Genomic DNA, 23,142 nt, shown 5'->3' on the forward strand with positions numbered 1-23,142 from the left:
TGCTGGAGCTGTGGATCCAGCCCATTGGCAGTCTGTTGAAAGTGTACTGGATTCCTCTCCAGGTGAAAGCAAACTGAGGCCTGCATTCCTCTGCTATGGGAATAGAGAAGAATGCATTAGCAATGTCTATGGTAGCATACCATTTGGCCTCTTTGGATTCCAGCTCGTACTGGAGTTCCATCATGTCTGGTACTGCTGCACTCATAGGTGGAGTTACTTCATTCAGGGCTCGGTAGTCCACTGTCAGACGCCAGTCTCCATTCGGCTTTCGCACAGGCCACACTGGACTGTTAAAAGGTGAATGAGTTTTGCTGATGACTTTCTGACTCTCCAACTGACAAATCAGATTCTGAATGGGCAACAAAGAGTCACGGTTGGTTCTGTATTGTCTGTGATGCACAGTCCGAGAAGCAACCGGCAACTTAATGTCCTGAATCTTGTGTTGTCCCACAACTGCAGATTCATCAGAAAGCTCAGGTCTAGCAGACAGCTTCAGCTTTTGTCCATCAATCTCTACAGAAGCTACTCCAAAAGCCCATTTGTAATCTTTAGGGTCCTTGAAACGCCCTTCTCTCAGAAAATCAATTCCCAAAATACAAGGTGCATCAGGTCCGGTCACAACTGTATGCTTCTTCCACTGCTTACCAGTTAGACTTATATTAACCTCTACCTTACTTAACTCTTGAGATCCACCAGTGACTCCCAGAATAGTTATGGACTCTGATCCCTGATAATTTGATGGCAATATGGTGCACTGAGCTCCTGTGTCAACCAAGGCCCTGTACTTCTGAAAGTGTGAAGTGCCAGGCCACTGGATGTACACATCCCAATAGATTCTGTTATCTCCATTATCCCTCTCCTCCCCCTGGCGGGAGGCAGGGCACCCCTAATTATGGGGAACATTTTCACAGGTGCAACGAGCACACTGTGCAGTGTTAGAACTGGAGCCACTGTTGGAGCTACTAGAGTTGTCCTGGGGAACTGTAGAAGTAACAGCTACCCTTCTGCTATTGCTACCCTGGGTTCTGCCACTTTGCAGTTCTCTCAGTCTCCTGAAAAGATCAGAAGTTGGTTGGCCATCCCACCTGTTCATGTTCTCACCAAACTGATCCCGCAGGGTAATCCAAATAGTCCTACGTGACTGCCTTGGTGGTCTGTTTTGGTTTGGTCTGTTTTGGAATGACCTCCTTGGAGCATGTCTATTCCTCACAGATGAAACCTGCACCCACCTGGAGGAAGAATTGGAATCATCTCTTTGTGCCAATTGGGATATGGTGTTCTTAAATTCATCCTTCAGCTCTTTCATGCAATTCTCCAGTTTTCCAGACAGAGTTTCAATGGCTGAAACCAAAGAAACACGTGTCATGCTATCATCCAATTGTCTCAATTGATCAGTAAATTGGCCAACCGTAGGAGGAGCTCCACCATAATTTCTTGCTACAATTCTGCTTGCCAGAATGTTTGCATAATTAGAAGGAGCAAGCTTGATGAGCTTTTTAGCAAGACCATTTCCTACAGGAACATCATCAGGATTCAGAGATTCATGTTCACCATAGAATATCTCTCTAACAGCAAATTCTCTCAGACGCTTAATTCCCTCATCTATGGTAGTCCAGGGCTTAGGATTCCATGGAAGATCATCTCGGGAAGGGTATCTCATGAGAACCGCCATTAGAAGGCGTATCCACAGATTAACCTCACCGAGAGCCTTGCCTAGATGTCTATCTATTCCATTATCCTTTGAGAGAGTTCCTAGCTGAGCTGCTGACTTGTCTCCAACCATTAGAGCTGGAGCACCTGTATCATAGCATCTACCAAGCCAAGCGAGAACTGGCTCCTTATCTGCTCTGAGATAGTCTTTTCTTACATTTCGTAATTCCTCACGGGGTGAAGAGCAGTCGGTTATGTCATCTTGTTGCTCTTCTTCCTTTGCCTCCTCTTCCTCAACTTGTTGTCCAAACAACCTTTCTGTCACTCTCTCAAGGATCCCTTTAAGCTGAGAAGCACCACCACTAGCTGCTGCCCTACCAAGAGATGCATCTCGATCCTCTGATGATCTCAATAACTCAGCTATATTTTTAAGACAAATTTTCTCTTCCTCCCCAGCAGAAGAACCTTGCTGTGCATCCCCGTCAGCTCCTGAATCAGCTTTAGTCTTACCCTTCCTTGTTGTTAAAACTGCTACTTGCTTTACTGGAGCTGTGTTTGGGTTTCCAGCTGCCTTATTATCAGAAGCTGATAAGCTTTGAGACAGATTAGCTGCTTTGGAGGACGCTTCTGCTCCTGCCATGGAAGAAGGAGGAAATGACTTTGCCTCGTTAATGGTGGCTGCCGGGGACACGGGAGCCGCCATGTTTGGGGCAACTGCAGCCCCTGGCTGCTTGCCAGAATCATCACCATTGCTATTCAGAGCTGCCTTGCCGATTGACTTTTTAGCTTTATCTTTAACTGACACAGATTCTCCATTATCATCCTCACTGGATGTTCCTGAAACAGAGCCAGGGTGGTGTTTTCGTCTCTTAACCCTCCGTTTGATAACAAAACATGCCTTGGACACTTTTTTCTCCCGGTACAGTGCTACCAACAAATACACATTAATTATCAGGAGCAGCAGGACTACACACATCGAGAAAATCAGCTTTGGATCCCAGCCATCACTTAAAATTACCCTTTCACCGATCGGAATCTTAAACTCCTTTATCTCAATAGGGAGTGTGCTAGATGTTACATTTCTGTATCTTTTCACCCAAAATAATTCCAGGCACCGATCATACAGAAGCTGAATCTTGTACTTAAACCACATATATAATTTTTGCATTATATATTTACCTATCTTATCGATAATCATACCCAGGCAATACTTGTAGATCAATACACTGAAGACCGAGAAGAGCAGATGCTCTAAAAGCCAAAACACCTTCATGTTTGCTCGTTCAACTCAAGCTTGCAATAAATCAAACTAATTTGTCACCAAGCCCCGAGTTGGGCAGCCAATGATGTGGTAGGTTGAGAGAGGGCTTAGCTCTCCCTCCTCCACAGAGTAAGAAACCTCAGCTAACTCAGTCGAAGAGCAAGCTATATATTTACAAGCATATATGGAAAGCAGGTTATATATAACACAATATATATAGGTATTTACAATATATACACAGAAATACACAGCAAAGACAAATAACACAACAAAAATCCCTCCCCGAGGGAGGGATCCCCTCCTTGGAACCCCCTCTCTCCCCCCCCTACCTCCCTTTTTCCCCAAAAAGGGATTAGAGAGAGAGAAAGGCAAGTTACTAAGGAGAAGAGTTGTTAGCAAGCTTCAAAAGCCCATGCAGGATTAGTGTTTGCTTATCTGAAGGCCAACTCCAGCAGTTCGCAGAAGAAGCAGGCAGGGAGAACAGGCTGAAACCTCCAACTCCCCCAACTCCCAAACCGAACTCAACTGAGGGAAAAAAAATTTTCCAACTGCTTCACAATCTAAAGTTGAATTTTTGTTTATCAACCAATGAAATTCATTTAGAATATCAGAATGTTTTGGTTCTAGTACCGAAAACATTAGCCACTGTGTTCCAGCAGTGTTTGTTCTTAAAGGCACAGCCTCAAACGACCACAGAGGGCTTATCCAGGCTGCTTCATCTACAGTTTGAGATGATACTTTCATGGCTAACTTCAGGCTTAACCCATGGAAATAATAAAGTGAGGTTTGTGCTTCACTGACTTTGATCACCTTCTTTTTTGGGCCCTCTGCATCTACTAAGATAAAGATGAGCATAACTTGTGATTCTGATTCCTGAGTTCTTAATACTTCCCATGGATTGTACTGGGAGTTGTCTAGCACTTGAGTGCAGCTGAGTTACAAGTGCTTTAGCTCGGGCTCATCTAGCATGTTCTCCATCAGGCTCCACCACCACTGCTCACTTCTCAGGTACAGAAGTGCAGTTTTGGTTGCTTAATGTTGGCCTCCACTGTTGAAACTTGGGGTGCTATTTATGGAATGGGTTATCAGAGCTGGGTATGGGACTGCTCCTGCAGGAGTCTTTGTGCTGGGGCAGCAGATCATTCCATGCTGTTATTGCTGTGGAACGAACCGGTGCAGCCATCAATGGAAGGGCTGCCTGGTAGTGCATACAGCAGGTGTTTGAAGTTACTGAGTGCATTGATGTGTTGTTTTTACACAAGTGGTTGCAATTCTAGATACTCTGCAGCATGTGAAAGACAGCAAACACATTGTTGTGTATCACAAGGGCCGCTACTTCAAAGTGTGGCTGTACCACGACGGCAGGCTGCTGAGGCCCCGCCAGATCCAGCAGCAGATGCAGAGGATTCTGGATGACGATTCGGAGCCTCAGGCTGGGGAGGAGAAGCTGGCAGCTCTTACTGCAGGAGACAGGTAGGGGACTGAGTATTTTTTCAATGAACTCTTGCTGTTTAGAATGAGCTGCATCAGGTCCTGCTTGAATAATTGCTCTGAAACATTCAGTTGGGGGTCTGCAGTGAGCTCATTGTACCTTGATCAGTGCTGCAGGTATTCAGAACTACACAGACTTCATAGCAATTTGCAGTGGCAATCCTGTGTCCAGACTAGCTGTAATTAGCTTCAGCAGCATGGTTTGTCTTTAACATCAGAGCAGTCAGTGGAAGCTTTATAGTGTTACAAATAGCAAGCTGCTTGAGGTTTGGAGGTTGGCATTTTATAGCAGATCATAGAAATCAAGGCTGAGAATCCAGGAGCTGTTATTCCATGCTCATAGCTTGTACCTACAAACCAAACACCTCCAGGGAGGAGGCATGCACGGCCTCCCTGGGCAACCTTCTTCATCTCCACTCTCAGTCTCCCCTCTCCCAGCTCAAAGCCATTGTCCCTTCTCCTGTCACTCCCAGCCCCTGTCCAAAATCCCTCCCCAGCTCTCCTGGAGCTCCTTCAGGTACTGGAAGGCTGCTCTGAGGTCTCCCTGGAGCCTCTTCCTCTCCGGGCTGAACAGTGTAATATCTTTTGTTAGTTATTGATGAGCTGTGCTCTACACTTTGCATGGCACAGAAATGCTGTAGCTTTGCACCTGTGAGATCACAGTATCACCAAGGTTGGAAGAGACTTCAAAGCTCATCAAGTCCAACCTGTCACCACAGACCTCATGACTAAACCATGGCACCAAGTACCACATCCAATCCCCTCGAACACCTCCAGGGATGGGGACTCCACCACCTCCCTGGGCAGCACATCCCAATGGCGAACGAGTCTCTCAGTGAAGAAGTTTCTCCTCACCTCCAGCCTAAACTTCCCCTGGCACAGCTTGAGACTGTGTCCCCTTGTTCTGGTGCTGGGTGCTAGAGAAAAGAGACCAACCCCTTCCTGGCTACAACCTCCCTTCAGGTAGTTGTAGAGAGCAATGAGGTCTCCCCTGAGCTTCCTCTTCTCCAGGCTAAGCAACCCCAGCTCCCTCAGCCTCTCCTCACAGGGCTGTGCTCCAGACCCCTCCCCAGCCTTGTTGCCCTTCTCTGGACACCTTCAAGTCTCTCAATGTCCTTCTGAAACTGAGGGGCCCAGAACTGGACACAGGACTCAAGGTGTGGCCTAACCAGTGCTGAGCACAGGGCACAATGATTTCCCTGCTCCTGCTGGCCACACTATTCCTAATGCAGGCCAGGATGCCATTGGCCTTCTTGGCCCCCTGGGCACACTGCTGGCTCATGTTTAGGCGGCTGTCAATCAGCACCCCCAGGTCCCTCTCTGGCAGCTCTCAGCCACTCTGACCCCAGCCTGTAGCTCTACATGGGATTGTTGTGGCCAAAGTGCAGCCCCTGGCACTTGGGTTTGTTGAATGCCATCCTGTTGGCCTCTGCCCATCTGTCCAGTTGGTCGAGGTCCCTCTGCAGAGCCCTTCTGCCCTCTAACTGACCAACATCTGCTCCCAACTTGGTGTCATCTGCAAATTTGCTGATGGCTGTCTCAATCCCCTCATCCAGATCATCAATGAAGATATTAAAGAGGATGTCGAATTGGTTCCTAGCATTACTTTGTGCACTTTTCCCTCCTGAAACACTTTAAATGCAATCAAAGGAGTCACTTCAAATTTGAGAGAAGCAAGAGGAATGGCTGATAGAGCTGTTCAGGCTGCTGTTCAGGAAGCACTGAGACGTGCATGTAATATGAAGGAAATCCTTTCTGCAGGGTGCCGTGGGCCAAAGCTCGACATGCCTACTTCAGCCGTGGGAAGAACAAGCAGTCCTTGGATGCTGTTGAAAAGGCAGCATTTTTTGTGACATTGGATGACACTGAGCAAGGCTACAGGAAAGAAGATCCAGTGAGGTCCCTGGATACCTATGCAAAATCATTAATCCATGGCAGATGCTACGACAGGTACAGTCCTGACTCTTCAAGGGTTCACTAATTCCTGTGGCTGATAGCTGTGAATTAGTGGCTTACATTTCATACAATCACACAGTGGGGTGGGTTGGAAGGGACCTTCAAAGATCACAGAACACATCCACTTGGAAGAGCCTTCCAAGCTCATCCAGTCCAGCCTTCAACCCAGCACTGCAGGCTCAGCACCAAATAGAACCCTTCCAGGGCAGAAAGATTTCCTCATGTCCAGCCTGAGCCTGCCCTGGGGCAGCTTGCAACCATCTCCTCTGCTCCTGGCCCTTGGCACCAAGGAGCAGAAGCTGCCCCCTCCTCACTCCAACCTCCCTGCAGGGAGCTGCAGAGAGTACTAATACTGGGGATTGTCCCAGCCCAGGTGCAGGACCTTGGTCTTGGCTTCACTCCTGGAGTTCAAATTGATACCTGACAATATCAAATATCTTTGTATATAGCTTTATGTCTATATTTTTATCAAATAATATCACATTTGTATTTAAATAAACTATGAAGTACAGCATTTGACTGTAAATTTTAGAGAGAGATGAAGCTGCAGTATGAACATGCTGCTGAAATGTACAAAACTGTGAAAAAAAAATTCAAATCTGCATTTCTTTTGTAGGTGGTTTGACAAAACCTTCACCCTGGTGGTGTTCAGAAACGGCAGAATAGGCCTGAATGCAGAGCACTCCTGGGCAGATGCTCCTATTGTTGGGCACTTGTGGGAGGTAGGTGTTCAGGACTGGTTCTTAGTGCAGGAGATAATGGAATCAAAGAATGGCAGAGGGTGGAAGGGACCTCTGGAGATTATCCAGTCCAACCCTTCTGCCAGAGCAGGGTCACCTGGGGCAGGACACACAGGGAGGTTGGGGCCCGTGCAGCAGTCCTGAAGATCAGCAGTAACTTTCAGTCCCTTGCATGCATGTTGCTGAGGAGTGATTATGGGTCTGTGTGGAATTAAAAAGAACCACCAGAAGTTGCTGCCCTTTAAATGAAAGGTCTTTCTGGTGTCTTCATGAGCACAGATGTCTTGAAAGAACAGCGATGCAGCTCCCATCTGCCTTGTTCCTGGTATTCTAAACCAGTAGGTAGTTGCCTCTGACACAGCACTGTATGCTCCTGAAGGATTTCAGCTTGCGTCTGCTGTGAAAATCCCCTACTTTCAAAGCAGCAAAGTTAAACAAACAGCAGAGTTAAACTTTTCCCTTCATCCATTGTTTGGTGAGCTGCTGGTTGAGAAGGTGTTTGAAACGATCTGTATGCATTTGCAGTGAATGCAGTAAATGCAGCATTGGTCAAGCCTGTTCATCATGAGCTAATTTGTTGCTTGCAGTCCTATTTGATTTTTTCATTCTCTCTTTGAAACTTAAACCCATGAGCAGTTACAGGACTCAGTCACTCAAACATCAGCAGATTCTGATTTGACTGTTTGTGCAAATGGATCTTGGCTCTGCCTGGTGCATCAAGCAATTTCCTAAGTGCATTGCATGAGCGTTTCATGTCTGTAAGAGCAAAAAGCCCTCCTTGCATTCTCTGAGCAAGGAAGAAAGGAGGCCAGAGTGAGAGAGGCTGGCAGTGCAAGTTAGACTGTCTCAGTGGGAAAGAATTATTTTTTGTTTCAGTGAATCATGTGCTTCAGGTCAGACCTGTGTGCTGCTTGTTAGCTGGTCCATTTTCTGCTGGAGATTAAGATGACTAAACTGAACTAAGTAGGATTTAATTTCCTAATGCCTTACCTGTTGCTAGCTCTGGACTGTCTATTTTTAGAATGGAATAGAATGCATGAAGTTTAGTTCAGAGTTGAGGTGTTCTGACCACTGAGAAAATTTGAGATTAGAAACAAATCTGTAGAGCATGCAGGAGACTTCTCTCAAGTCTTTTCTTTCCACTTTTAGCAGATTCAAATCTATTGATCCTTTTTAAAATTATTCCTTCCTTCCTGACCCCCAACCCTCAGATATTTATAAACATTTATTAAATCCCCTTTCAGTCTTCCAGACTAAACAGCCCCAGTGCTCTCAGCCTCTCCTTATAAGCAGTGCTGCAGCCCCTTCAGCATCCTGGTAGCCCTCCCTTGGACTCTCTCCAGCAGATCCCTGTTCCTCTTGAACTGGGGAGCCCAGAGCTGGATGCAATATTCCAGGTGAGGTCTCAGCAGGGCAGAGTAGAGGTGGAGGAGAACCTCCCTGGCTCTGCTGGCCACACTCCTCTGAATGCCCCCCAGGACCCCATTGGCCTTGTTGGCCACCAGGGCACATTGCTGCCCACCAGCACTCCCAGGTGCTTCTCCACAAGGCTGCTCTCCAGCAGATCCCCTCCCAGCCTGTACTGCTGCAGTTTATTCTTCCTTCCCAGAAGAAGGACTCTGCACTCATCCTTTTTGAGCCTCATGAGGTTTCTCTGCCCAACTGTCAGGGCTGAGTAAACAAATGCACCCCAAAATGTACCCCAATACAGAAGGAGATATATGTCTGTATGTATACACAATCAAAATCAGTTCAGACCTTGCTTACCACCTGAGCCCGCCAGGCCTCAGCTAGGTCACAGCCAGGCCAAGACCTCCTCCCCAGCACTAGACCTCAGTAGGCCCAGAGTAGGCCTAAGTATTCCCCCCGCAAGCCTCAGTGCTTCCCCACCAACAGCTGGCCCAGGACAGCCTCAGCTATGCAGCAGGAAGTGGATTCCTGCTTGCCAGGCCTCACTGCCACCATGACAGCAGCAGAGGGGAAGGAGACAGAGGCAGACCTGGTCTGGGGTGTGCTTGTATAGGGATGGTGGGATGGAACAACAGATGACCAGATCCTGTGCTTCCCCCTGCACTGCATCGCCCCTGGTGGGCTTTGTACCTCTACGGCAGGACAGCTAATCTCTAACCTGCAAAATCCTCCCACTCAGGATGTAAGCACAAAGGCTTTAAAGAGTTGAAGCCGTGGAATTCACTTGCGGCCCTTGGCTGCTGCGACCCCGCGGGACTCAGCGCGGGGTTCGGTCCTTGGCTGCTGCGTCCCCGCGGGGCTCGGCGCGGGGTTCGGTCCTTGGCTGCTGCGTCCCCGCGGGACTCAGCGCGGGGTTCGGTCCTTGGCTGCTGCGTCCCCGCGGGACTCAGCGCGGGGTTCGGTCCTTGGCTGCTGCGTCCCCGTGGGGCTCGGCGCGGGGTTCGGTCCTTGGCTGCTGCGTCCCCGCGGGGCTCGGCGCGGGGTTCGGTTCTTGGCTGCTGTGTCCCCGCGGGGCTCGGCGCGGGGTTTGTTCCTTGGCTGCTGCGTCCCCGTGGGGCTCGGCGCGGGGCTCGGTCCTTGGCTGCTGCGTCCCCGTGGGGCTCGGCGCGGGGCTCGGTCCTTGGCTGCTGCGTCCCCGTGGGGCTCGGCGCGGGGCTCGGTCCTTGGCTGCTGCGTCCCCGTGGGGCTCGGCGCGGGGCTCGGTCCTTGGCTGCTGCGTCCCCGTGGGGCTCGGCGCTCGGCTGCTGCGTCCCCGCGGCCCTCAGTGCTGTGCTGACTGCCCACTTGCAGTGCTCATAGTCCAGCTGCCTGTGGTGCAGTGCTGAAGGAGTTCTGTTCTCTGCAGAATGTGATGGCCACAGACTATCTTGAGCTGGGTTATACAGAAGATGGGCACTGTAAAGGAGATACCAATCAGAACATTCCTGCTCCTACTAAACTACAGTGGGAGATTCCAGAAGAAGTAAGTACAGAACAGCAAGTGTTGGGGGAAGTAATTGCCAGCAATTACTAATAACTCTCTAATCAGCTTTCAGTTCCTCTGAGTCCTGTCAGCTGTGTGTTCCATCTGTGGATGGGACTCACTTTTCTTCAGGAGGCTTCAGGGGGTTTTAACACCACATTCTGACCAGGAAATGCCAGCTTTTTACTAGAGACTGTCTTGGTTGGCAGCCTACCAAAAATAAGTGGCCAACTATTTTGTAGAAGCTTGGAAAAGACCTTTTAACGTCATTGAGTCCAACCATAACCCAATTCCTGTGACCACTGAACTATAACCTGAGGCACCTCTGCAGCTTCCTGAGCACCTCCAGGGATGGGAATTCACCACCTCCCTGGGCAGCCTGTGCCAATCCCTGACCACTCTTGCAACAGAGACATTTTTCCTCGTCTCCAGCCTAACCCTCCCCTGACAGAATTTTAGGCCATTTGCTCTTGTCCTTTCCTTAGCTGGGAGAAGAGTCTAAGACTGTCCTCACTACAAACTCCTTCCAGGAGTAGCTTTCAGTAGTAACTGTATTAAAGTAAAAGGCTGCTGAGGTTTCATTACTGTCGGAGCAAAAAAATGTACTTGTGTAGCAGTTCCTTGAGCTTGGCTGTCCTTTTGTGTTCAGAGTTCTGTATACTTGCCTAATAAGGCTTCAATTATTTTTCTTTTATGGGTTTTGTCTGTGTTGAAGACAAACTGCTACCACCTGTTTGGATTTTACCCTTTGATTCCAAAGTAGCGGTTGATGATATGTTTAAGCATGCCTGGCAGATGGAAAGCCACAAAGCTCTTCCCATTCTGTCTCTCTGAGTTGTTATTTTATGTTCTAATGATCAGTGCAGTCTTAAGGCCAATGGGGGGGGGGGGCGGTGTTTCAGCCTAGTTTTTAGACTCTGGACATTTATTGGCATAAAACTTCATAGCTCTTTTAAATTTTAACTTCCTGGCAAGGATAGCTTCTCCTCTTTCTCCTGGCACACTCAGTGCCAGCTTGGAAAGGACTTCGAGGATCATCTGCTCCAACCTGTCTGGGTGATGGTGGAGTTGCAAGGAGCTGGCCCAGCACCCTGCCAGGCTGAGTCTCCACACTGCCCAATGCAGAGGACTCCACTGCTGCCCTTGGGAGATGATTCCATTGTGCAGTTGTGCTCGTGGGCAAACATTTTCTTCTGGAGTCCAATGGGAATGTCCCTATGAGCCCTTGTCTGCTCCATGGGACTCCTGTCAAAAGGGAGTCTCCATTCTCCTGCTATCCACCCTTGATGTCCTGGTCCATGGTGCTAAGACCTGCCCTGAGCCTTCTCCAGGCTGCGTTTCTTGTTTATCAGTCAAACCACTCGCACTTTCCCAACAGCTCTCTCCAGTGCAGTAGAATTCATGCACCTGCACTTTTCTTTATCTCTTTTAGTGTCAAGAAGTGATTGAGAGGTCCCTGAGCACAGCTGTGGCCCTGGCAGATGATGTGGACTTACATTCGTTTTACTTTGATACTTTTGGGAAGGGACTCATAAAGAAAGCCAAAACCAGCCCTGATGCCTTCGTGCAGCTCGCCCTGCAGCTGGCTCACTATCGGGTAAGGAGCATCAGAGCCTTGTGCTGTGTGGAACCATCACATCTGGGACTGTGTGAGGCACTCTGGGCTGATCTGGGACTGCAAGGTTGTTGAAGACGTTCCATGGAAATGGGGACAAACCCCAAACATATCACTGGAAATGAGCTGTCCAAGGGTTGGCATATTGACACCTGGGCAAAACTTTCTCTTCTGCTTACTTGGTCTGGCCTTAGGCATACTTGAAAGAAGTAGATATGAAACTTGCACTAGTCTGGGTTTTAATTTAAACAGGGTTAGAATCTTAAGTAGAGCTCAGCTTAGCTTTGAGCCCCTCATGGACAAACAGAAATGCTGCTGTGTTCCCCTCTCTCAATTCAGCTCTTCTGTGAAATGCTTTCAGGAAACACCTGTGTGGCAACAGCAGTGTTTTAATTTTGCTTTCTAGTTCTCACTGGCCAGAAACTATTCTACTTGCTTTATGTATGTGCATATATACATTTATTTTTCACTCTTTGGCTTTTAGCAATTCCAAGTCTTTTGTCAGAGCATCCAGGTTTGCTGTCACCGCTTGGAGTCTTTCTTACCATTTGTTTGGGGAGCCACATGACACAGCTCAGTTACCATCACACTCCTTTCATTGTGGACATTTCTCCTCCTTACTTGAAGCAACAAACTTCTTCATGGTTGTTATGGGTTGGAGTGGATTGCCCCCACCAAGTGTTTTAGACTCTGCCCCAAAGAGCAAATTCACCACTCAGAATTTGGAAGTAAAAGTAGAATAGAATAGAATAAACCAGGTTGGAAGAGACCTTCAAGACAAGTCCAACCTATCACTCAACACCATCTAATCAACTAAACCATGCAACCAAGCACTCTATCAAGTCTCTTCCTAAACACCTCCATTGATGGTGATTCCACCACCTCCCAGGGCAGCACATTCCAATGGCCAATCTCTCTTTCTGGGAAGAACTTCTTCCTAACATTCAGCCTAAACCTCCCCTGGCACAGCCTGAGACTGTGTCCTCTTGTTCTGGTGCTGGGTGCCTGCCTGGGAGAAGAGACCAACCCCCACCTGGCTACAACCTCCCTTCAGGGAGTTGGAGAGAGCAAGAAGGTCTCCCCTGAGCCTCCTCTTCTCCAGGCTAAGCAACCCCAGCTCCCTCAGCCTCTCCTCACAGGGCTGTGCTCCAGACCCCTCCCCAGCTTTGTTGCCCTTCTCTGGACACCTTCCAGCAACTCAACATCTTTCCTAAACTGAGGAGCCCAGAACTGGACACAGGACTCAACGTGTAGCCTAACCAGTGCTGAGCACAGGGCAGAATGACCTCCCTGCTCCTGCTGGCCACACTGTTCCTGATGCAGGCCAGGATGCCCTTGGCCTTCTTGGCCCCCTGGGCACACTGCTGGCTCATGTTCAGCTGCTGTCCACCAATACTCCCAGGTCCCTTTCTGCCTGGCTGCTCTCAGCCACTCTGACCCCAGCCTGTAGCACTGCCTGGGGTTGTTGTGGCAAATGTGTAGCCCCTGGAACTTGGATGTGTTCAATCTCATGCCCTTGGACTCTGCCCATCTGTCCAAGGTCCCTCTGCAGAGCTCTCCTACCCTCTAACAGATCAACTCCTGCCCCCAGCTTGGTGTCATCAGCAAATTTACTGCTGATGGACTCAATGCCCTCATCCAGATCATCAATAAAGATGTTAAAGAGCATGGGGCCCAGCACTGATCCCTGGGGCACACCACTGGTGCCTGGCTGCCAGCTGGCTGTGGCACCATTCACCACCACTCTCTGGGCTCAGCCTCCAGCCAGCTCCTAACCCAGCTCAGAGTGCTGCTGTCCAAGCCAGGGGCTGACAGCTTGGCCAGGAAGTGGAACTGTATTTACAAATGAATATAAAGTATAAAAGGTAATAAACCTGTACTGAGTGCAGTGACATCCACATGCACAGCTTAACAACAGCACAGCTCCTCCTGTGCCTTAATTCAGCTCTTCCATCACCTCCTGGGAACAATGGGCCTCAGAAGGGTATACAACCACACGCTCCCTCTTCCCCCTTAGAGAAGCAAAAATAGAGAAGCCCAAGGTCAGAGGGAGAACAGCACAGCCTGAATCCCAAAGCAGAGCAGTGAGAGAGAGGGAGAAGACTTCTACTGCAAAATATCAGCTATTCCTCAGGCCAGTTGAGTGAGGTGGACTTATCATCATCATCATGGTGTGAAGTCTGAGGAGTCCACCCTGGACTTCTGGAATCTTCTAGTTACAACTAAAACTTTAGTTCCAATCTGTTAAGAATGGTCTCTCATGGTGTGTGTTTCCGACAAGCAGAGTTGCTAACATGCTAGATAAACTGTCACTTGGCAGCTTTCAGTCTGTAGATCCAAAGTTCTGTGCACATCCACAGGAAGAGTGGGAGCCACACTTCATTTTGCAGCCTGTTTTCAGCTCTCACATTCTTGCAGCTCTCCATTCTGCTGTTAGAGCTTTAGTTACAGACACATTGAAATATGTTACAGCTTTCTGTTTCTCTTACCAGGGCTGTATTCATTAGACAGTCCCTGAACTTTCAAATAGGTTTTGGTAGCCTTTAAATCAGCTTCTGTTCTAAACTGAAGAAGCCTGGGCAGTCCTTGCTAGTTTGGTTGTTGCTTTAGCACTGATCAAATTCTGCTGCTAATACTATTTTTGCCTTGATTACCATTAGGTAAAACTGCTAATGGTGACTACTAAAAGCTGCCTGTTGTGTTCAATCTGTGAACTGTTGGTTAGGGAAGAGGGACTAAATCTGGCTGACCCTTTAAGTTGTTCCTTTTCCCTTCTGAAGGACATGGGGAAGTTTTCTCTGACGTATGAAGCCTCCATGACGCGCCTGTTCCGAGAGGGCAGGACGGAGACTGTTCGCTCCTGTACCGTGGAATCCACTCGGTTTGTCCGAGCCATGGAAGACCCAGTTGAGAGTGTAAGTTCACAGGCATCCTGAGGGCTGATCAGCCCACTGCTGGGCAGAGCTCTCACAGGTACAGCTGAGGAGAGAGCCCATTGCATTTGCAGGTTCTGCTAAGCTGTGAAGGGGATTTCCAGTTCTTCAGAGTCAAAAGCAATTCTGCCTGGAAAGAAGAGGATTTTCTTAAATAGGAATGTACTCAATTACAGCATCCAGGCCTGAGCAACCCCTGCAGGGCTGGAAGTTCCAATGGAAAAGGTCCAATAACTGAACATTGATATGGCACTTTCAGTACTGGGCCTCTGGGAAGAATGGAGCCCTCAGCTCAGTCCTCCTGTTTATTTTGAGTCGTCTTTGGTCTGCACTGGCTGGGGTGGTGTGGCCAGTGTTGGGGGGTGGTGTGGCCAGTGCTGGACACCACACTTGAGGCATAGATGGATTGGAGAGCATCTGCTAAAGAGAGCAAGGATGGTTAGAATTGTCTGAAGAGGATGTGTGAGGAGAGTTTGAACTTATTCATGCCTAGTCTAAAGAAGAGAGAGCAATGTGGAAGAGAGAAGGAGCTGGGGTGTGCTAAAGAGGGTAAAAGGTCTGTTGCAGAGCTGATACCTGAATACCCCAGCTGATACCTGAAATGGAGTCTCTGAGGGTGAGAAGGGTGAATGATCTGTTCTCCATGCCAAGAAGTGATGGACTTAAATATCAGGAAAAAAACACTAGGGAAACATACTCTTCTAGTAAGGAGGGAAATAGTGAGAAGCCTGAACCTGATTGTTTTAGGAAGGTTTTTCACCATGAAAATCTTTAGAAGTAGGTCCTTCAGCTAAGAGTTTCAGTTAACAAATCGATGGAAGTGCAGGAGATGAACAGTTGATGCTATGAATAAATTTTAATACAAGAAAAGAGATGCACAAAGAAACATTTTTGTCCCTCCTCTTTCTGAAAGTTCTGTGTGTTAGGCGCTCCCTGGATTTCTTCATGTGCTGCACTGGGAGCTGTGAGCAGAGCAGTGCAAGTCTGGACCTCCAGCCATGTCAGCATGTCCTCCATGGCACAGCTACTGTACAACTGCCCTGGCTAGAGAGGTTAATTTGGGCATAGCCTTGCTGTCAGCAGGAGCTGCTGCTACAGGTCTGCTGCACTTCCAGTTGTCTCCAATCATGCTGAGATTTGCTTTTCTGTATCTTGTTAAGAGCAGAAACTAAAGCCTCTAGAAACTCATGCGTGATGGTGTAGTAAGCTTGAGTTGTGGTAAGTTGTGTGATGCTGAAGTTAGATTACACCTCAGATACAACTGTTTCTGGGTGCACTGTTCACAGCAGGGTATGGCTGACCCCAGCTGATACCTGAAATGAAGTCCCTGAGGGTAATGAGTGTTTGGTGTTAGCCGCATGCAGTGTCTTGTACTTAACCCTGATGTGCTCTAGGCTTGAGCCATTGCTGTGACTTGGTGACCACACTTCTGTCCTCAGCCCAGTTCTCTAAATTCTTTTTCCTGCCTCTTTTTTTTCACTGTTAGAATGAGACTAAGCTCAAGCTCTTCCACCTTGCTGCTGCCAAGCACCAGCACTTGTATCGTCTTGCCATGACCGGTGCTGGCATCGACCGGCATCTCTTCTGCCTTTATGTTGTGTCCAAGTACCTTGCTGTAGACTCTCCTTTCCTCAAGGAAGTAAGTGACTGCTACTGATAACTATTAATGATGATAAGTAACCCTTTGTTTACTTAGTGCTTTGGGGTACCAGCTCACCTAAGAAAAAAGGTAAGAGCTTAGCTTGTGTTGCTCAACATCTGCTGGTAGAAGACAAGTTCAGTTTCCTTTTACTTTGTATGTGCACAGAGTAGCAGCCCTGTAGCAAAGCCTTCTGAGAGCTGTATAGCATAGAAAGAAGTTCTTTAGAGTGAGGGTGGTGAGACACTGGAACAGGATGCCCAGGGAGGCTGTGGCTGCCTCCTCCCTGGAGGTGCTGAAGGCCAGGCTGATTGAGGCCTTGAGCAACCTGGGCTGATGGGAGGTATCACAGTATCACAGTATCACAGTAACTAAGGTTGGAAGAGACCCCAAGGATCATCAAGTCCAACCTGTTCCAACAGACCTCACAACTAGATCATAGCACCAAGTGCCACGTCCAATCTCCCCTTGAACACCTCCAGGGACGGCGACTCCACCACCTCCCTTGGCAGCCCATTCCAATGACGAATGACTCGCTCAGTGAAGAACTTTTTCCTCACCTCGAGTCTAAACCTCCCCTGACACAACTTGAGACTGTGTCCCCTTGTTCTGGTGCTGGTTGCCTGGGAGAAGAGACCAACCCCCACCTGGCTACAACCACCCTTCAGGTAGTTGTAGAGGGCAATGAGGTCGCCTCTGATCCTTCTCTTCTCCAGGCTAAACAATCCCAGCTCCCTCAGCCTCTCCTCATAGGGCTTGTGCTCAAGGCCTCTCACCAGCCTTGTTGCCCTTCTCTGGACACGTTCAAGTGTCTCGATGTCCTTCCTAAACTGAGGGGCCCAGAACTGGACACAGTACTCAAGGTGTGGCCTAACCAATGCAGAGTACAGGGGCACAATGACCTCCCTGCTCCTGCTGGCCACACTATTCCTAATACAGGCCAGGATGCCATTGGCCTTCCTGGCCACCTGGGCACACTGCTGGCTCATGTTTAGGCGGGTGTCAATCAGCACCCCCAGGTCCCTCTCCGTTTGGCAGCTCTCCAGCCACTCTGACCCCAGCCTGTAGCTCTGCATGGGGTTGCCGTGGCCAAAGTGCAGCACCCGGCACTTAGACTTATTAAATGCCATCCCATTGGACTCTGCCCATCTGTCCAGTCGGTCAAGGTCCCTCTGCAGAGCCTTTCTACCCTCTAACTGACTAACATCTGTTCCCAACTTGGTGTCATCTGCAAACTTGCTGATGACTGACTCAACCCCCTCATCCAGATCATCAATGAAGATGTTAAAGAGGATGGGGCCCAGCACTGATCCCTGGGGGACGCCACTGGTGACTGGCCGCCAGCCGGATGTGGCACCATTCACCACCACTCTCTGGGCTCGGCCCTCCAGCCAGTTCCTAACCCAGCACAGAGTGTTGTGGTCCAAACCACGAGCTGACAGCTTAGCCAGCAGTTTACTGTGGGGGACGGTGTCAAAGGCCTTGCTGAAGTCCAGATAGACTACATCCACAGGCCTCCCCACATCCACCAGACGGGTCACCTGATCATAGAAGGAGATCAGGTTGGAGAGGCAGGACCTGCCCTTCCTAAATCCATGTTGGCTGGACCTGAGCCCTTGGCCATCCTTCAGGTGCGCAGTTATTGCTGCCAGGATAATCTGCTCCATCACTTTCCCTGGCACTGAGGTCAGGCTGACTGGTCTGTAGTTTCCAGGTTCCTCCATCCGTCCCTTCTTGTGGATGGGGACCACATTGGCCAGTTTCCAGTCACCTGGGACCTCTCCAGTGAGCCAGGACTGGAGGAAAATGATGGAGAGCGGCTTGGCCAGCTCATCTGCCAGCTCTCTCAGCACCCTAGGATGGATCCCATCCGGTCCCACGGACTTATGGGTGTCCAAGTGGCTCAGCAGGTCCCGGACTAATTCCTCATGGATTTCTGGGGCATTACACTGCTCCCCGACCCTATTACCCAGCTCAGGAGGCCACTCATCCTGGACTCCTACCTTGCTGTTAAACATTGAGGCAAAGAAGGCGTTCAGGACCTCAGCCTTTTCCTCATCTTTCGTCACCATGTTCCCCTCCAGGTCCAGTAAGGAGTGGAGGTTCTTCTTGCCCTTCTTTTTAGCATTGATATATTTGTAAAATTGCTTTTTATTATCTTTCACAGAGGTGTTCAGCTTCAGTTCCAACTGGGCCTTTGCCTCTCTAATTTTATTCCTACATAGTCTAACCACTTCCTTAAACATACCTGGAGAAGCCTTCCCCTCCTTCCAAAGGTGATACAGCCTCTTTTTTTCCCTTAAATCCTTCAGGAGCTGCTTGTCCATCCAGGCCGGTCGCCTTCCCCGCCGGCTCATCTTTCGGCACATGGGAACCGCCAGTTCCTGTGCCTTCAAGAGCTCCTGTTTGAAGTAGGTCCAACCCTCCTGGACCCCTCGGTTCATGAGGGTTGGTACCCAGGGAACTTTACAAATAAGTTTCTTAAAGAGGCTGAAGTTTGCCCTCCGGAAGTCCAAGGTGAAGGTTCTGTTGGTACTCCTCCCTATCTCCCTGCATATTGAAAACTTCACTATCTCGTGGTCACTGCACCCTAGGCAGCCTCCCACGGTCACATCTCCCACTAGCCCTTCCCTATTGGAGAGCAGCAAGTCAAGCAGAGCCTGTCCCCTGGTAGGCTCACTTAACAGCTGCGTCAGGAAGCAGTCCTCTATCCGCTCCAGGAATCTTCTGGACTGCCTTCTCTCTGCTGAATTAAGTTCCCAGCAGATATCCGGCAGGTTGAAGTCCCCCACGAGGACAAGATCTGATGATCTTGAAACAGCCTCCAGTTGTTTATAGAATAATTCATCAGCCTCCTCATCCTGGTTGGGTGGTCTATAACAGACTCCAACCAGGATGTCAGATTTGTTGGGCTGCCCTCTGATTTTAACCCACAGGCTCTCAATTCCCTCATCTTCCACCTCGAGTTCTGAGGCAGAAAGTGTCTCCCTAATATACAAAGCCACCCCTCCTCCTCTCCTCCCTCGCCTATCCCTCCTAAAGAGCCTGTAGCCCCCCAGTGTAGCACTCCAATTGTGCCTGTTGTCCCACCATGTTTCTGAGATGGCAACTATATCATAGTTGCCCTGGTGGATTAGGACCTCCAGCTCATCTTGCTTATTGCCTAGGCTGCGTGCATTGGTGTACCTGCACTGCAGCTGGGCTCCTGAGCTCTCAATTGACCCTACCTTGTGCTCTACTCTTACCTCTGCAGAGGGACCGATGTCTTCACCCACCCCCTTCAGACCTAGTTTAAAGCCCTCCTAATGAGTCCTGCCAACTCTAGTGCTAGGACTCTCTTGCCCCTTCTAGATAAATGCACCCCATCAGGACCCAGGAGGTCGGGTGCCGTAAAAGTAGCCCCATGATCAAAGAAACCAAAGTTCCTCTGCTGGCACCATTCCCTGAGCCACTTGTTGATGGTGTGGGTTCTCCTGTTCCTCTCAGTGTACTCCCCTGCCACTGAGGGAACTGAGCAGAACACCACTTGTGCGCCTGCCCCATCAATCAATTGTCCAAGGGCCCTGAACTCCTTCTTAATTGCCCTGGTGTCCTTCCTGTCGATCTCATCACTCCCAGCCTGTATTACCAGCAGAGGGTAATAGTCAGAGGGACTGATGAGCTTGGGGATTCCCCTTGCAATGTCCCTTACCCGCGCCCCAGGTAGAGAGCAGACCACCCTGTGGGATGGGTCGGGACGACATATGGGTCCCTCAGTACCCCCCAGGAGAGAGTCCCCAACAACTATAACCCTTCTCCTTTTCTTTGTGGAGCTGGTCGTTATAGCTGGTAGTGGCCGCTTGGCCTTAGGCTTGGCCTTAGGCTGCTCCCTGGAGCTGGTCGTTACAGCCGGTGGGGACCGCTTGGCCTTGATCTCCCCTCTGGATGGCTGCTCCTCAGCCCTCTCATCCCCACCGCCCTCAGCCCGCAGGGCCTCATACTTATTATGCAAGGGCAGCGGAGGAGGAGGAGATGGCTGGGGTGGATTTCTCTTGCCACCCTTGGCAGGGACTTGTGTCCATCCCTCTCCGTTTTCAGGGGCCCGTCCCTCAGCAGGGGAGATCTGCAGAGCCTTCTCCCACAAGTCTAACTCCCTTTCACTTTCCCTTATTGACCTTAGCCTAGACACCTCCTCCTTCAGCTCGGCCACTTCATCCTTCAGCTCAGCCACCAGGCTGAGGAGAAAGTTCACCTGCTCACACCTGACACAGGTGTCCTCACCCTCTCCCTCTTCCTCTATTCCAACTGCCAGGCTGAAGCACTCTCTGCAGCTGGCAGCCTGGACTCCAGCATGCTGGAGAAACAACTCTGTCTGGGTAGATGCTGTTTTTCTACCCTTGGTCCGAGTAATGACCATGGTGCAACGTGTGGGTGAAAACCAAAATTTCTTTTTTTTTTTTTTTTTTTTTTTTCCTCCCAAGCAGCCGAAAGGCTCTCGGCTACCGAGCCAAACTGGCGCCGCGCGCACAGCCCGCCCGGGATTTAAATCTCCCGCGGCTGACGTCAGGCACTAGCTCCCGTGCACGCTCGCGAGAGCACGAGCCCGCCTCAATCCCTGCCCCCGAGGAGTCCTCCCGACCCGCTAAACCCCGAAAGCAAGGCAAAAAGCCGAGCAGAAACTCACAAAGCGAGCGGTGCTGTCCCGAAGGAGCGGTTCTGACCGGCTACCGAGCCAAAATGGTGTCCCTGCCCATGGCAGGGGGCTGGAACTGGATGAGCTTTAAGGTCCTTTTCAACCATGCTATGAATCTAGGAATCTATAATTTAGTAATTAAGGATTGCAAGAAAGATTCAGTCAGTTACCAAAAAATACACTGGGTGCTTGTGGGTTTTACTTATTACTGAGGCAGTGCCACAGAGGCTCTGTGTGTTGTGTCGAGAATGTTCTCTTGCAGCTGTGACAAAATCACAGAATGATAGAATGTGAGGCTGGATCGCCCAGTCCAACCTTTCCAGGTGCTTGTGTAGTTGAAATGAGCTGGCCCAGCTGTCAAGCTGAGCCTTAAAACTGTCCAGTATAGGGGAAACCACTGCTGCCCTTGGGAGATGATTCCAGTTCCTAACTGTTCTCATGAGGAAAAATTTTCTTCTGGCACTGTGTTTCAGAGACTCCTGGAGTAGTTGGGGTTGGAAGAGACCATAAAGCCCATCTAATCCAGTCCCCCTATATGGACACCTCATTTTAGTGTGGAATAAAGGAGCTGTGTGCTGCAATTTGTTGTTCTTAATGCCCAGCATTAATGTCACTTTATTACTGAGGCAAATGCTTTATTGCTTAAATTACATTTTATAAGAGCAATTGTATCACACTTGCTCCTCTTCTCCTGATAAATAAAAGCTGTGGTCATGCTTGCCTCTGAAGCCACTGACACCTGTCTGCTTGCCCTCCTGCATGGGTAGCAGCACATCAAGAATGAAACCACTTTGCACAGCTTCTGCAGACTGCCAAGGTGCACCTGTGTTCTTAGGGGCTTTACAAGCTTCCAACTACCTGTAGTATCTTAGCAGGATTTAAATACATCTGTTAATGATCTTGTTGTTCAAAGACCTCTTCTGCAGAATTCACCAGTTCTGAAAGGGCATTTCTGCTGAAAGGGTTTTTATTCTCTTTCAGCAATTGACATCACGACCTCCAGTGTCAATATTTTGCCTATCAAGTGTAGCTCTTTGTTCTAACTTTCTTAACTGCTGATGCCATTGAAGTGGGAACTAGCATGACCCTTAGTACTGCATCACAGAATCACAAAATGTTAGGGGTTGGCTCTGGAAATCACTGAGTGCCCACCCCACTGCCAGAGCAGGACCACCTAGGACAGAGGTTGCACACAGAACACATCCAGATGGGGCTTGAAAGTCTCCAGAGAAGGGAGACTCCACAACCTCTCTGGGCAGCTTGCTCCAGGCCTCCAGCAGCCTCACACCAGAGAAGTGTCTCCTCATGTTGAGGTGGAACCTCATGGGTTCCAGCTTGTACCCTTTGTTCCTTGTCCTATCACTGGGCACCACTGAAAAAAGCCTGGCCCCTTCCTGACACCCAGACATTGATCAGATCCTCCTCTCCTACTTCTCCAGAACAGACAGCCCCAGGTCTCTCAGTCTTTCTTCATAGCAGAGATGTTCAAGTCCCCCAGTCCTCATAGCTTCTGCTGGACTGTCTCCAGCAGATCTTTGTCTCTCTTGGACTGTGGAGCCCAGCCCAACACTGGGCAGACCAGCTGTGGTCTCACCAGGGCAGAGTAATTACTGAGGAATTGCTGAGTGCTTTCAATCTTGACTAGTTGTGATCATGCTGGAAGTTTTTAAGCACTGCCTGATACTGGTTTGTATTTCTTCCATATCTTATAAAGGTTTTGTCAGAGCCTTGGAGGCTATCAACAAGTCAGACTCCACAGCAGTACATTGATCTAAAGAAGAACCCTGAGATGTTGGCCTGTGGCGGAGGCTTTGGGCCGGTATGTTTGCTAAAGGACAACCAGCTTCAGTTTGAATGCTGCCAATCTAGAAATTGCTAATCTGTCACACCTGAATGCTGCCCAGCAGAGGTGCCACATCTGCTTTAAATGCATGCATTGGATGCTGCCCAGCAGAGGTGCCACACCTGCTCTAAATGCATGCATTGGATGCTGCCCAGCAGAGGTGCCACACGTGCTTTAACTGCATGCATTGGATGCTGCCCAGCAGAGGTGCCACACGTGCTTTAACTGCATGCATTGGATGCTGCCCAGCAGAGGTGCCACACGTGCTTTAACTGCATGCATTGGATGCTGCCCAGCAGAGGTGCCACACGTGCTTTAACTGCATGCATTGGATGCTGCCCAGCAGAGGTGCCACACGTGCTTTAACTGCATGCATTGGATGCTGCCCAGCAGAGGTGCCACACGTGCTT

General features: G+C 49.5%; 1 protein-coding gene across 1 annotated transcript in view; it reads left to right on the forward strand.

Moving 5' to 3' along the window:
* Positions 1-23,142, forward strand: part of CPT1A (carnitine palmitoyltransferase 1A) — a 51,365-nt gene that overhangs the window by 21,313 nt on the left and 6,910 nt on the right. The window contains exons 9-16 of the mRNA XM_054171676.1: positions 4,189-4,384; positions 6,164-6,352; positions 6,975-7,080; positions 9,914-10,030; positions 11,463-11,627; positions 14,426-14,560; positions 16,065-16,217; positions 22,604-22,708. Coding sequence (XP_054027651.1) covers positions 4,189-4,384; positions 6,164-6,352; positions 6,975-7,080; positions 9,914-10,030; positions 11,463-11,627; positions 14,426-14,560; positions 16,065-16,217; positions 22,604-22,708 — 1,166 coding nt within the window. The remainder of the gene's footprint in view (positions 1-4,188; positions 4,385-6,163; positions 6,353-6,974; positions 7,081-9,913; positions 10,031-11,462; positions 11,628-14,425; positions 14,561-16,064; positions 16,218-22,603; positions 22,709-23,142) is intronic.

Source organism: Dryobates pubescens, chromosome 22 (genome assembly GCF_014839835.1).
Source record: "Dryobates pubescens isolate bDryPub1 chromosome 22, bDryPub1.pri, whole genome shotgun sequence".
Taxonomy (NCBI): Eukaryota; Metazoa; Chordata; class Aves; order Piciformes; family Picidae; genus Dryobates; species Dryobates pubescens.